Source organism: Brachyistius frenatus, unplaced genomic scaffold, assembly GCF_029030835.1.
Source record: "Brachyistius frenatus isolate BFR_SWC_R1_liver_20210118 unplaced genomic scaffold, ASM2903083v1 Contig_161, whole genome shotgun sequence".
Classification (NCBI taxonomy): Eukaryota; Metazoa; Chordata; class Actinopteri; family Embiotocidae; genus Brachyistius; species Brachyistius frenatus.
This window is the reverse complement of record NW_027210760.1, coordinates 794,465-809,473: the sequence shown is the minus strand read 5'-3', so window position 1 is coordinate 809,473 and position 15,009 is coordinate 794,465. Positions and strand designations below refer to the sequence as shown.

The following is a 15,009-nucleotide window of genomic DNA, read 5'->3' as shown; positions in this document are numbered from 1 at the left end:
TTAATTGTAGTGCAATACGTAGTAAACAGTTAGTGATTTACAATTTATTTGTATTTTCTGACAGCATTTTTTTCAATAACGAAGAGAAAAGGAGGATGAAGGCACTTTTGGCAAATGTACACCTGGCTATCTTCCCCACTTCTGTTAAAGAGAATCACACTGCTGGCTTTACTAAGGGCTAAGTTATCTGAAGCATACACCAATACGGCACACTGTGCCTTCATCATCCAAGGAAAAGAAACATTTGGCTAACAGTACAGGCACACTAGCAGTGTGCTAGCAGTTGTCGGCCGAATGGTAATGTTATTATGGTTGCATGCTCCCATTGATAATCCTAACATGTTGATGTTTAGCAGGTGATTGTCACCTCTGTAGTGAACACTCTAAACTAATGAGTTGTAAACAAAATCTAGTTGAGGCTGATAGGATGAAAAAAAAACTGAGATGAAAATATCAAACCTTTCCCCAACAGAGGAAGCTAAAAGTAGTAACAGGGTAAATATGAACTTTTGGAATATTTCTTCTGGAAATTCCGAGACACATCAGTCCTGCTTTCCTCACTTTCCTCCCTTCCCCCGCTTCTTTTCCCAGATGAAAAAAAGAACAACCTCCCCAAGGATTTTGACATCGACATGGAGAACCCAGAGACAGAGAAGGCAGCCGTGGCAATCCAGTCCCAGTTCAGGAAATTCCAGAAAAAGAAGCAGGATGTGAAGTCGTAGAGGGGGGAGCTGTCTTTAGCTGTCTTTGCCTGATGTGGGTCATGCATGTCAATCAAACTGCACCATCATGAACTGAAAAGGAAGAGTGGGGGTGGGGTTCCTGGAGGTCAAGGTTATCTTTGTCTGTGTATAATTATGAATCTTAGTCTGTGTATAATTATTATCTTTACTCGTTACAAAATTATACATATAAGTGTATATACTTAGATCTTGCCTCAGATTTTTCCTATTTCTGTATGTTTTTTTTTTTTTTTTTTACCTCAGTGTTACGTCACAGTGTAGCTGCAGTATGTTTTAATGTCACATGAGTAAATTATACCCATGTATACAAACCGTGTATGTTAAGTCTTCATATAAATTGTTAAACAGTTGTTGTTGTTTTTTACCTTCAGGAGGAATACAATGCTGTGATTGATACTAAAGCCTGGGGCATGATTTCATCAATCATCCAAATCAATAGATTTTTGGGCTCCACTCGAGGCCTGTTAATGACATGTGCCTCTGACTGGGTAAAATGACCCTATATTGTGGCTAGTGCTTTCACACATATGACTATTACATTTAAAATCAAATTAGTGTCTCTAATTTGTATTTAAATGTTGGAGGTCTCCCCTTAGTCCTGGCTTTTGGCCAGATAACATGAACCTCTCTCAGTTGTATGTCTTTGTTGCGACTTGTGATCTCTGTGCTGGTGATTTGGCTCCATTTGTGTTTCTTTCCTTGTTACTGTTTCAATGTGGCTTTAATGATGTCATTGCTCAGTTGGCGCACGTGTTGTACTGTACAATTGCACACACTTGCATGTAAACTCGCACACATACACAATAAAATAAATAAAGACATTAGAAAGTGCTTTACTTTTTCTAATTTCACGTTGCATTATAATATCTACTGTTTGATGAAAATATGCAGTCGATCACGTTCAACATGTTTGAGTCTTAAAAAGTCTCTTTTTTCAACGCTAATAAAACAATACAAACAAAAGAATCATTCATAATTTTTTTATAATTCAATGAATATTTGAATAATATATATATAAGCTATAAAGGCACCCTTGTTAATTAGTAATGCATTGGAATTAAATTACAAATTAAGGGCTAACTTTTCAAATGCCTGTTCCCCTATCTGGTTAATTTAGCCATGCAAAGCCACAGAGTGTGAATCTGCGCCATTTAGGCACAACATTTAATTTATTAAAACCACAACATCCCTGATGTTTGCAGCACATAGCTTTTTTTTATTTTTTTTTATTTTTTATATCTGTGTTGTTATTAAATGAATGGCATCGGGAGCTTTAAGTGTGAGTAATTTACTTATGCTAACGCCTCAACATTGTTCCAGCACCTAATTACAACAAATTAGATGAGTGTCCATTGTTTACTTTGAGTTCACTTTTAATTAATTACAGTGATGGGCATCTATAAGATGCAGATTTTTTGTTGAAGTATTTATAGTATAGGATACCTTTTCCCAAGCCGATTTATCATCATTAGCCTATGATGGCCAACTCCTAGAGTACCATTAATTCAGTGTTTACGAGCCTGAACCTCCGGGACAAATATGTCAATGTCCTCCTGCACAGAGTTTGGCTGGTCATGCTACTCTGCTTCTTCTTCAGCCATTGCAAACTATACAAAAAAGAAAAACATAGAGGTAATACAAGAAAATACACTGAGCAGCGTGCAGGTATTTCTTCTATAAAATTATATGAATAATTTCCCCAGCACTACCGAAGACAGTTTATTATTTACTCAAACTGATCAGAGGCAAGAATTCAGTGCAGCCTGAACCTTTTTTTTTTGGCAGATATTATTTGCTGACGTGTGGCAGCTAGTTAATCTCTGTCACCATGCTTAATTTGTTGTAGACTTCAGAGGTGGTTGGCAGATATAGTTGTCATGCTGAATAACACGCCCTGCTGCTAAATATCTGTCCAGTGATGAAAGACCATGGAAGCAATTTAGCTGGCAAGATGAGTGAGGTTCTGGCTGAAGCTTCAGGTGACAGGTGAGAAGGTTTTCATTTCATAAACCATTTCGGGGGGATTCTTTATAATGTTCACAATTCTTTAACTGTATACTTAACACCTACAGTAAATTTAAAGTAGAGGGAGTCTGGGTAAACTATTGTAGAAGTGGTGGCATTTTAAATTTACACTTCATGACTTCATTAAACTGATAGATTTCATCCAGCTCTGTGTACTCGCTGTTACTTTATCCTGCCCTGTGATGTGTTTTCCAGAATGTCTTTTGATAGGTATGCTATAAACTCAAAGGGGTTTGTGTCAAATACCCACAATTGTAGCCTTAGAAACTTAAGTGTATGTTCAAACACGTAGTGGTGTTTCTTTTTAAAATGCCAACATACAAAACACTCAACACTTCATGTGCTCTTTTCTGAATATTGCTCCGAAGGTATTTAGAGTTAAATGTATCCCATAATTCATCATAGTTTTTTTCCGCTTTACTAGTTGTTGGCAGTAGTCTAATAATCCAAACAAATTTATGACATGCTGGTTGCATATTCTAAAACAGTGAAACATAAAAACATAGGTTTGTACATTGTAGACTATTTAAATTAAATACTGCATATCTGACACTCAATATTCATGAAATATTCTTTGGCTGAAAGCAGCTCAAACTGGCAGAGTTAGGAAAACCTAAAAAAATCTTTGTCAGTTCTGTTACTATACCACTCCCAGTCAGTCAAATCCTACAGGTCATTCCCCTGCTCACAAAAGCATTTTGGAAAAATGCAGCAACAGTGACCTTTTAAGGCAATATTTGGATGGTGGAGAATTTATAACATTTAACCGGCCAGCTGGCCAATCAGAGCCATCCAATACACTGGATATGATAGTTTGCACTACTCTGCACTAAAATCAGTTTACAGCACTGATTAACATAATAGTGTATTAATAATTAAAACAAAATGGAAATTCCAGAACCCAGTGTACCTGTAGTAATAACTGTATTTAACAATTAAAGTGGGTTTCAGGGTCACCTACCTGTTTCATATTCTGAGACAGTCCAGCCACCTGTCAAGATGTTATTCAACAAACCATCTGAGCTTGACTGTGCTATAGCTGTATTTGTAATTGCATGGGTGAGAGGATGTCCTTATAATTCACGTGATATTAGAAGTATTTCACAAAAATAAGTGGTTAACGACTCACTCATACTTTAATTGTTGGTATTGGGACAGACACATAGTGTCAGTGTCGCTATCTTAAAGACAAGCAGGTGGATCTGGGACAACTGTGACTCAACTTATACTAATTCAATCCTGTCTAGATATAATTTTTATATATAATACTAAATTGTGTGCCGTACTTTCCTTTAAAATATATTTTTTTAAATAGTTTTGTTGGTAGTAAAACAGATTTATTGTCTGTTTCTGCAGTTTAGTGCTCCACAATGTTTGCTGTGGATTTTTGAAATCTCAGATTAGTTCTCTTATGTGTTCCAGGGCAGGTTTAGCTATTTAGTCACCTGCATATACTGGGTTAAATGGGCTGGGGCTTATCTCAACATACACAACTACGTAACCTTTTTTTAGGCTGCTGTTCACTGCAAAGATAGTAAGCAACACAACACTGCCATCTGCAGGAACAGAGTACAATTTGACCAACATTAGTAAACCATAATTGCTGGGACACTGCTGATGTCTAATCGCTGCCATGGCGAAAACAAGGCAAAGATTCAGTATCTCATGCTGAGATGCATGACCCAACCAGCCAAAGAGTACAGCTTCCCACTGCTTTCTGCATGTCTGCTTCATCTTCACACCACTAGCAGTCACTCATGTCAAAACCAGCGCGGGAAACTTTGGGGAACAGCCATTTTATTAATCAAATTTGAACCTTTGTGTTAGTTTCTCTTTATTTCAGTGCCACCATGGTGAACACTCATGTTAAAAATAAAAAGTGACATTTTTTGTTAAAATGTATAATCATAATGAAGACAGTTAATCATAAAAACTAATCATAGAAACTGACATTATGACCTCACAGCATTTTGGATCAAACTCTTCTCCCTTCAGGCTAACTGAAAGAAACAGAAATAACAGAAATGGGCCAGGGCAGACAGGAAAAAAAAAACATCTTCTTACGTATATCCACATTTTTTTTTTTTTAGATATTTCCCATAGACATTATAGGTTTGGTTTGAAGGGGGGAATTGGCTGGATTGTCTCACATATTTTTTTTTCCCTGTAGAGGAGCATCACTGCAATGCAGCAACAGTAAATCTACTGAGGAGAGTGAGAGCCCTGAAGACTCTACCTAGTGCACTGAGAGTAGGGGCATCTATCTGGACACACTTGAGTTGGGCTGTTGTGAAGTGCGTACCATTAGTTCTCTAAACCCTCCCTGTTCTAGCTAACATCATTTACCACCCTGGCAAACAAGCAGTGGTAAACTACACCTGAATACATAAGCTGGATTGTGTCCGGCCCTGTAAGTATACTGACAACATAGTTATTTTTCATCATTACAGTACAGTATAGAGCAATAGTTTTCATATACTTTTCATATCTTTTTTCATATTGCACCATCAGAGAATGGGACACAGAAAGATCAACAGAGACTCCATTTCCTAATTAAAACGAGATATGTGCAAACATGACTAAGGACTTTATTAACCAAATCAATTCTTCCCTGTAATATCCACAAATAAAAGTGATTTCTCTTTTTATATATATATTTATAGTAATAAGAATAATAAATCTTCACATTGGATCATTTCATAGTGTGAGAAAATGCTCGACTGGGCTGTCCAGCCACGATCGTAATCTTCATTGTCTTTTAATTGGTCAGTCCCCATGCATCCATAGGAAAGTTTTGTTTTTTCTTCAAAAAAAGTAACAATTTGAGAGCAGCTGAAATGTTTGGACTGGTGTCAATTGCTTTCATTCCAAGATTTCTCCCGGGTTTCATTCAGTGTTTCAGAAGGATATTCCATAGGAAAAAAGTGACTCCAAATCGTCATCTTCCACTCCAGAAAAAACAACAACAACAACAAAAAAAAAGTCCGGGTGCTCAAAACATTGTAGTAATGGTGATAATAGATCATTTGGTAGTCAATAATTAATGATCATTAATAGCTGACAACTAACAATTAATAATCACTGACTAATTATAAAGAATTAACAAGAATAAATAATGCTCCCTTGTTACTCAATTAGTTTGGCAAAGCTCCAGCTGGAGTCGTTCCGAAGAGTGAATTTTTTTCTCAAGTGAAACAAACGAAGAAACCAAAAAGAAATATAAACAAGAGGTAAAAGAAAGCTCTAACATAAATAAAAGGAGATTAGTAAAATTCACCCCGTCCTTGGAGGAAGGGGATGTATATACAGAACTGCCTGGTGAAAGTCAGTTTACTGCACTTAAGTGTTAAGTCCAGTGTGAGTTCTAGTCCCGCCCAAGGTGCCCCTGCTGTTATACCAGCGTGTAGGACTTTGCGTAGGGGTTGCTGGTCTGTTTAAGATGTCCTCTTGAGTCCAGCAGGGACTCCTGGGAGGTGCTGAGCTTGGCGGCCTGGGCAAGCTCCGAGCCCTCTCTGTGGGGGAGCGTGGCTGCCGAGCCAGGCTGCCACTGGGCCACTGGGTCCCTGCTGGCCTGAGGGGCCTCTGTGGGCGTCGGGGGTGCCATGCGAGACGGCCGCTTCAATGAGCGACTCTTCTGAGGCTCAAGACAGGCCTGACCCATAGCTGCTCTCTCCCCACTAGCTGTCCCCCTGGATGACCCTGAGCAGGACATGCCTCGGTTTAACAGGAAGTCCATGCGCAGGTAGGGAGGAAGGTGAACCAACTCGCCCCCTGCAGGAGGGGACACACACATCAGAGTTAGTTAAAAAAAAAGAAAATACAAGCACGCATTCTTGACCAACATCACCTTGACTGTGTTCTTTAAATGCGGTTTATATAATTCAGGTTTACAAGTGACTAACAGCCTTGAATAATCTTGTTTATTCCTATGTAGTTTATCTGGTTATTCACTCTATAAATGCAGTTTGAGGATGGATGTGTTGATCTTAGAAGGATGGATGTGTTGATCTTGGAAGATGGTATCTGGAATAGTGGTGACCTATTTTTGAAATAAACCAAATTTAGTAGAGTTGAAACCATGTGTTGTCATTATGTGTAACAGTTACATGACTTGAGCGACTTAATCAGCAATCGATTCATTTCTCTCTAGCTCTCTAGACCGTATGTGTTTTTGTATTTTTACAAGTTTTACTTCTTCTACACTATGATCCACAATGTTTCCACTGTCTCATCACTGTCAAACAACTATTACCAGTGAATGCAGTTAGACTGACTAATATTGCTGCATTACTGGTGAGATTCTCCCCTGCTGACAGATATGAGGGACATAAGCCTGTTGTGAAAATTAAATGTTAATACAATCTCTCAAAAAGTGAGAGCATAAATGCTTTTCAACAAAGTTGAGCTCTGCAGTTGAATACGTTTTAGTTCTCAAATGTCTAATTCTCCTTTTGATATCAAATAAATGATATATCTTGTTTTAACAGTCAGAATCTTTTATACACAGAACTTCAATTTAGATATTTATTGGTAATTTTTAGTGTACAAACTATTATTTTGTTGTAGGTTTTACCTTGCATTGGTAATTCACAACAGCTCATCTCTCAATAACCTGCCATAACCAAGGAATTATGTTATTGTCAAATAGCTTTTGATTCCATGTGTTTGGTTTATAAGAATTATTTCAGAGTCAATGTTTTCTACTTCACAGATAAAAAAAAAACATTTTTGATGATTAAAGCAATAAAACAATACAGCATATTCACTATGCATAGGGACATGCATCTAACTGACTCTAACTCTATTGCATTAAATCTACAATATTACACTACTGGACAAGACTACTTTACTAAAATGTATTTAAGTTTGTAATATTTAAGGAACATTCTGGATCTACGATACTGTCTCTGGAATGCTACAGTGTATCAAGAAATACAGGACATAAAATATACCCTCTCATTCAGTTTCAACTGAGTAAGAGGCCATAGTTTCTTTCCTAAGAGTCTTACTTTAACACATTTGTAATGACTTCCCCTAAATTTTTTGTTAGTGGTTTTAAATATTAGTTGTCCTATTGCGTAAATCAGATTGAATTTGTGATTTAATGGATCCACATTTTCTCTCTACGAAACTTTTGATTTTTGATTTGATTTTATACACTTTATTAATCCCCGAGGGGAAATTTCTTCACTACAGCAGGGGGGCTCTCAGGGGGAGATGCTGCAGCAGGCTGCCACTAGCGCGGCGCCAGGTAACCTGACCTGAGGTGCATGTTTTTGGATGATGGGAGGAAGCCGGAGAACCCGGAGAGAACAAGCACAGGGAGAACATGCAAACTCTGCACAGAAAGGCCAAGCTTAACTAACTAATTCTATACATTTGGCAACAATTACATTGAATTCACTGTTGGTGTTATCATTGTGTGTCAGTAATAGACAGATTTCCAAAGTTTAGTGATTATCAGCAAAGGGGAGGTCATGGGGAGGCCAGTTGGAATGAAATGTTAGCATGTCTTTGGATTTCAGGCAGAGAGAACTGTGGTCTCGGCAGCATGGCCTCACCCGGTCTGTGGGCCTTGGGCACTGCCATGTTCATGACCCGGCTGACGTCCTGAGGCTTAGGTGGGGAAGCAGTGAAGCGGCAGATGCCTGACTCAGATGGTGTGCTGGAGGTCAGGCTATCAGTGTAGTCGTTGGTGCCTGCCGTCATCTGCTCTGAGGAAGTGTCAGAGATGAAGCATTCTGTGATGGTGAATTTGGCGTGGCGCAGCTGCTCCTCCATCTTGGCATGCTCGTAAGCTCTGGCAAGCTCCTCGTAGGTGGAAGAGGCACTCTCTGTTGACACCATACTGCTCCGCGCACGGTCTGGACATGGTTCAGAGTTAGTGGAGGGACGGATTAGTGGAGGGAGTTAGTGGTAGAATTAGTGGGATGTTTCTTAAAAGACATCTGATTTGTTGTTTACCTGTGTCCTGAGATGGGCTGACACTGTAGCTGTCACTCTCCTTGTCAACAGAGCCTGCAACTCTAGGTGTGGGCAGCCTCCAGTCAGTGCTGAGCGTGTGGGAGGAGACAGGGGGGTGAGGGCGGTTCAGGGTCCACTGGCTGGCATAGCGGTTGCGAGCAGCTGGGCCAGCTTTGGCTGTGCGGCGGGCAGTAGGATCTGACAATGAGTAGGAGAATGCAGGGTGTTTGTGCCGGTTATACAAAGGAGAGGACTAAACCTAATGAAATCGTCATGGCAACAAAGTTGCTGAATGTGAACAAGTCCACAAGCAAAAACTAAACTCAGCACAGCGGAGAATTTGGGATCATGAAAGTAACCTCCCCCCGAAAGAATCATATTCTAACTTCTATCTACAGATAGAAGTCAGGTAGATAGAAGTTAGAATAGAAGAGAGTGCAATGCTAAGGAAGGTGTGAGGCTGTTGTTGAGTCAGTAAAGATCAATAAATATTATCCCTCTTTCCAAAAGTGTTTTGGTTTAGTTTCTGTCTTTGTCTGTTTGTCAACCTTAAACCAACACTTCAACAGGTCATCAACACAAGAAGAGGATGTTGACCCAGACGAGCAAACACACAACAAGGACTGCAGAAAGCTGGTCCCCCTCATTAAAGTCCTGCATCTTTTCTTGTGTTACGTCATGGCCTGTTAGCAACTGGTATAGCCATGAACTATAAATGCTGCTAACAAAAAAACATTTAACGAGTCGACTCACAGAAGGGATTATATGTAAATATAGAAGCTGTACAGAGATGATAATTTAACACTAAACATTAAGGATGACATTAAACACCTTGTCAGGCTCAGAACAGCAGAGAGCAGCAATAATGTAATGATGATATCATTACAACTAGGGTGTGTTGGATATGTGTTGTAGTGAGAGAAACAATAGCCAGTCGAGCCGCGTTGACTGCCAGGACTGGCTTGCAGGCTTCACTTTATTCTATTAAATCTCCAAAGCATGCAACATAAAGCAGAGATTAATAAAAGGCACGTTAAAAGGGGAAGAATATAAACCAACAAAAGTCACGTTGATGTGGTGTGAAGTTGAAAAAAAAAAAGAGTCCGTACTGGACTTACTGGTTCCTGGTCTGGCATCAGACACATCGACCAGTGGACCGGTGGCCTGGGATAGCGACTGGTAGTGGACAGTGTGAGTGACAGTAGATGACTTCTGTTTCTGTGTCTCCCCAAAGTCGTTGTCAGTCAGTAACACAGTGGACCTGTCGTCTGTGGGATGGCAACAAAACAAGCTCAGAACTACAGCACGCATAATCAGGTTCAATTGCTTTAAGTGTCCTACAATATAAAGCAACATTATAAGTGGTGTGCTTACCAACAGTCTCCATGGTGTCTCTCTCCTCAATGAGAAGCTGGGCTCTGGGGATGTCGATGTGCATGCGGAGCGTCTGTTGCTGTTTGTTAATTGGCTCTGCTGGGCGTGTGTTTTTACTGAGGAACACAAAACAAAAAGAGAACTTATTTAGAACTTAGTTATAGGAAAAAAATATTTTAGTAATGTATTTGGCTCAGAGTTTACTGATTACATATTGAATATCTGATAATGGTGTAGTGAAAATATTGAACACTGACCTCATAAGCATCTCAGCCAAGCTTTTTGCATCTGGAAAACAAACATGAGGGAAATTATATTATGTGTGAATAGAGGCAAACATGTATCCATTTGTATGAAACCTGACTATAACCGCACCCTATCCTGTCTCACCTCGGAGCCTCTTGAGCCGCTGCTCCCTTCTCCTTCTCCTCAGCACCAGCAGCCCGACGAAGATTACAACAATGCCCACCAACACACATGAAATGGTCACCATCATCTTCAAACCTTCGCCGCTCCCAGAGTTTTCCTCACTAACATTTGGTGCCTTCACCAAAGGTGCGATGGTACCTGTGCAGAAGTCATGTGACACTGTTATGACAGACACTGGCATTCACTATACATGAACTTTAAGACATAAATTCAAACAACCATTGATTTGTGTCTTTAAATAATAGTTACTGAATAACAGTTTAACATTCTTTATCTGATCAATCACATGCAGTGTTCCAAAACAAGCTGTGGTCCTCAAATAAACAACAGCGCTTGACCTTTTGCCGAATTGTCAGTAGCACCTGGTTCCCATTTCGCCAAGATGTACTTCTATGTGACTGAACTCATCCTTCATAGCTGAATTCTCAGCCCGATTCTTTCATCTAAATTCTTCTTCTACATTTCTTACATTTCTTGTAAATTTAGAAGTGTTTAGAGACAGCATACCACTGAAACCCCCAGATTGCAATATGAGCTGGCAGCACTAGCATCTTGTATCTCAAAGGGTATCGCAAAATTGTTTAACTCATGTCTTGGCATTGGGTAGGCTTGTGAGGGAGGTGTCATAAACTAAACAGCGTCACCTGAACCAGCTTCAGCCACTGGATTTGGCATGAAATGTGTTTTTATTATTGAAATTCATCAAAGAAACTTCTAACCTCTTGAGCCTAGGGCTCTGCCAGAAAAAGTCATTTATTTCTCTTTGCCTCAAACTACTACTGTTAGCCAGCCAGACTCTGTATCTTAGAGTTACAGAGGAGGACTTAATGTAGGTCTTTTATCACAGCAGTCAGAGCATCATAATATACTACCTCTGGAGGAGCCAGTGTATCATTCAGGTACAGTACCCTGTGAGTTTCAGCGGGCCGTAGTCGATTTTTCAGTGACTCTGTTCCCTACGAGACTGGAAAAAATATAGTCCCCTGCTTGTGTGAACTTACTTCCATCATAGCTGAGTGTTGCAAACTTGACTCTCTTCTCAGCGTAGCCGGCGCTGTTGTAGACTTTCATTTGCAGCTCATACCAGGTGGCCTCCTGCAGGTCATACAGGACGTAGCTCTTTGTGAGGGAGGTACGCTGAGCTGTGGTCCACGTGGGTGAGTCTGTGGGCCGATACTCCAGGGTGAACGAGGTGATTGGACATCCACCGTTATTCCATCCGTTCAAGTTGAGCTTGACCCGAGTGGCGTTGATGCTGGTGAAGAGCTCCTGCTCTTTAGAGTACTGAGGTTCTGTGTTGAGAAAGATTTATGAAAAATTATTTATGCATTCAGACAAAGTAGTTACAATGATCAAGGATTAAGACATCAAAAAGCCAAAATAGGACAAATACAGACATACCTACAATAGTTTCTAATGTGTATCTGGCATGTTCGGAGCTCACTTGCAAATGTGTATGAAGACATTGTGTGTTATCCAAAGGCAACTGGACTCTTTGAAGTTGCTCATTCAAAAGGCTTCTTCAGTCCGAAAAGACTGGAGGGGAGTTTAAGTTTTTTCCATTTTTTTCAGGTTTCTTTTGGGATCATCAACCCCTTTAGAGTCGTTGAAGTCAAATATTAGACCCACCAGGCCGTCCTGAGAGTCATTCACACCAGTCATTATGACTCGCATGATGGCCAGATGGGTTAATAAACCAGCCCACTTTTACCATGACTACTGTGGCCCTAACGACTCACAAGATGTGCTGGTGGATGTTGTGTGTGACCTTAAGAACTGTCAATGTGTTATCTACCCCGCAAGAGGTCAAAGCTAGGAACTCCCCTTCAGTTTTTTAGAACTGAAGAAGTCATTCAGATGAGAGGTGAAATGTCTTCAAGAAACAAAAAAGTCCGGTTACCTTTGGATAAAACTTAGACATACTTGCTTATATAAATAATTGAACATGATCATCTGATGTGATGAGGTTTTAGGTTTAATGTTGAGTTGTTGTATCGTACAACACAAGAATAAAGGAATCTATCCTTACCCATCAAAGTGGAAACTAAATGAAATTAGTTGAGCAACCTCTTGTTAGACAGCAATGACTGTCTGACACATTCATGGAGAAGATACAAAAATTACCAATCACGAAGTCACATGCTCAATGGTGCGAGTAATAAAAAAGTAACAAAATGTCCTTATTTTGTTGTGATATAACTTTTAATTTGAATAACAAATATACTTTTTGTGTTGTTGCCGTTGAACTGTAATGTGTAACGGTGAATTGAATATAAACATTCCACTAAAAAAGATAATATGATACTATGACAGACCATTGACTTCAGTTAAAAAGGTATTCAAAGAGACTAAACTATATTTTGTGTCTTTCGAAAGAAAAGTTATTTGTTCATACCTTTTCCATGGGTCTTTGCTTCAATGATCTCGCTGATACGACCAGGACCCACTGCGTTTTGGGCAGTGAGGGTGAATTTGTACCAGGTGCCACACTTGAGGTTCTCCAGCCGATAAGAGCGCTCACTGGGACTAATTGCAAAATTGCCCCACTGCTCACTGTTATCCTCTGAGTACTGCAGAATGTAGCCTGGCAATAGCACAGATGGAAACATATTTGTCAATCAATTGGGTGTATTGAAATGATAAATATACACTGAAAAAAGACACTGTGGAGTCTGTCTGACCTCTTATGGAGCTGCCTCCGTTGTCTCCTGGGATCCAGGATAGGGTGATTGAGGTTGTGGTTGTCTTGGTCACTGTGAGGCGAGGCTGGTCAGGTGGAACTGGGGGAAAGAAAATAGACAAAGCTCATCTAATGAGTCGAGCAATACAGATTAATTTCAGAGAAAACATCTAGAACTGAAAAGTTGATTTGTATCTAGAAGCGTAAAGATGAATTGTTGGTGAGGGTTGATACAGGCATGTTATTCATTAAGACTTTTTGCCCACGTTGTAATTCTTACCTTGAACCTGCAGGTTAAGGACAATTTTGTCTGACCCAAAGCTATTACTGGTGACACAGGTGTAGTTCCCAGAATCTTCTGCTTTCACAGTGCGGATAACAAGGCTGCCGTTACCGTGGACACTGCGCCGGCTATCAATCACAACAGATGCTGGGGTTCCATTTCTGAAATACAGATGTGTTAACAATTAGTTTACGGTTTTCCCTGTCACATGGATTCTTCAGAGACAATATTCACATTTATTTATCTTTCCAACACCTGCTGTATTTTAGTATTTATACTTTACTCACATCTCCTTCAGCCACTTGATGGTTGGGGATGGATCACCCACAGCCTTACAAGGCAGCACAATGTCCCTCATCCAGGGGGTTGTTACTGTTCTGTTGAAGGTCAGGATCCGAGCCGGAGCTACAAAAATACGCACATGCTTCTTCAGAGATGGTACAGTAACATAAGAAAACGGCGATGCATTTATTCTTAAGTATTTGAGATGGAAACAATTTTTATTGTCACATGGTCACAGTTTTTCACATTTTGAATTCTGTAACCCCGGTCAGGCTAAGGGGCCACAATGTAATGATGTTTGTTTCTCTCTCTGAACAGTGGGCAGTGGGAAGATCTACCACCTGAATCTCAGGCAGCATGTGAATGTCCTGATAGGAGCGAAGGATCCCGACTTCACACACCACAAAGACTATCAGCATATGCAATCAGCTTATCAGCTTTAACCAAGCATGTTAAGTGTCAACAGGGCCAAAGGCTGGGTTATTGACTAAAGCTCTCCTACTTGTCGTCTTATGAAGAAATACTAGGGATGAGCTATATTTTACCCATCTGCATGGATCACTAAAAAGAGGTCCTGTTTGAATGACCTGAATGATCTGTTAAAGCCTTAAAATCTGAATCTGATAATTGAATTTATCTATTGAACAAATGTGCAGTGACGCACAAGCTATACAGCGTTGTTCACTACTGAATATCAAATTGTACATTAGAGCAGCTCCACCTACCCTCAGCCATGGGTTTGACAGTGATGATCTCACTGGCGTTTCCACGGCCTGCAGCAGTGACAGCCACCACCCAGATACTGTACTGCCGGTTCCTGCTCAGGTTGGGGATGCGGTAGAAGAACACATCTGGGGCTGCTTCAAACTCACTGCTCACCTTGAGGAGGGAACACATTCACAACTGTTTTAATTTCCTGGAAATCAAAATGTAAAATTTTCGATCTCGACATTATGTCGAAGACAATTCTGGTGATTTTTTTCTTAATGATAACAAATTCCATGAATAGCCCAAACCAGTAATGAACAAATGATCTGTGTGTAACCAAAGCCTGATATTCCTCTGTGCGACAGAGAGTGCAAAAACGAATAAAAGCGCCTTACTGAGTTGTCATTTTAGTCAATCCCACATGCACTATCATGGTGCTGTTTAACGGTTAAAGCTGGGCAACTGAATTTATCCCGCTGCCCGAATTTTCATAAGAAGACACTGTGTGGGGCAGAGATTCA

At 40.0% G+C, this 15,009-nt stretch overlaps 2 protein-coding genes across 4 annotated transcripts in view; one reads left to right on the top strand and one right to left on the bottom strand.

Annotated features, from left to right (window-relative positions):
- Window positions 1-1,321, top strand: part of LOC138631618 (calmodulin regulator protein PCP4-like) — a 29,421-nt gene extending 28,100 nt beyond the window's left edge. Inside the window, exon 4 of the mRNA XM_069716674.1 lies at window positions 592-1,321. Coding sequence (XP_069572775.1) covers window positions 592-722 — 131 coding nt within the window. The 3' untranslated portion in view covers window positions 723-1,321. The remainder of the gene's footprint in view (window positions 1-591) is intronic.
- A 2,010-nt stretch (window positions 1,322-3,331) lies between these two features.
- LOC138631606 (cell adhesion molecule DSCAM-like) overlaps window positions 3,332-15,009 on the bottom strand; it is a 102,308-nt gene continuing 90,630 nt past the window's right edge. The window contains exons 21-33 of one of the 3 annotated variants that reach the window (XM_069716648.1): window positions 14,506-14,659; window positions 13,786-13,903; window positions 13,496-13,659; window positions 13,217-13,315; window positions 12,931-13,119; window positions 11,537-11,827; window positions 10,497-10,673; window positions 10,364-10,394; window positions 10,107-10,222; window positions 9,842-10,000; window positions 8,733-8,930; window positions 8,330-8,632; window positions 3,332-6,539 (exon numbers count right to left, since the gene is read on the bottom strand). In XM_069716648.1, the coding sequence (XP_069572749.1) occupies window positions 6,160-6,539; window positions 8,330-8,632; window positions 8,733-8,930; window positions 9,842-10,000; window positions 10,107-10,222; window positions 10,364-10,394; window positions 10,497-10,673; window positions 11,537-11,827; window positions 12,931-13,119; window positions 13,217-13,315; window positions 13,496-13,659; window positions 13,786-13,903; window positions 14,506-14,659 (2,379 nt within the window). In that variant the 3' untranslated portion in view covers window positions 3,332-6,159. The remainder of the gene's footprint in view (window positions 6,540-8,329; window positions 8,633-8,732; window positions 8,931-9,841; window positions 10,001-10,106; window positions 10,223-10,363; window positions 10,395-10,496; window positions 10,674-11,536; window positions 11,828-12,930; window positions 13,120-13,216; window positions 13,316-13,495; window positions 13,660-13,785; window positions 13,904-14,505; window positions 14,660-15,009) is intronic. The other 2 variants (XM_069716649.1, XM_069716650.1) reach the window with 2 other exon arrangements.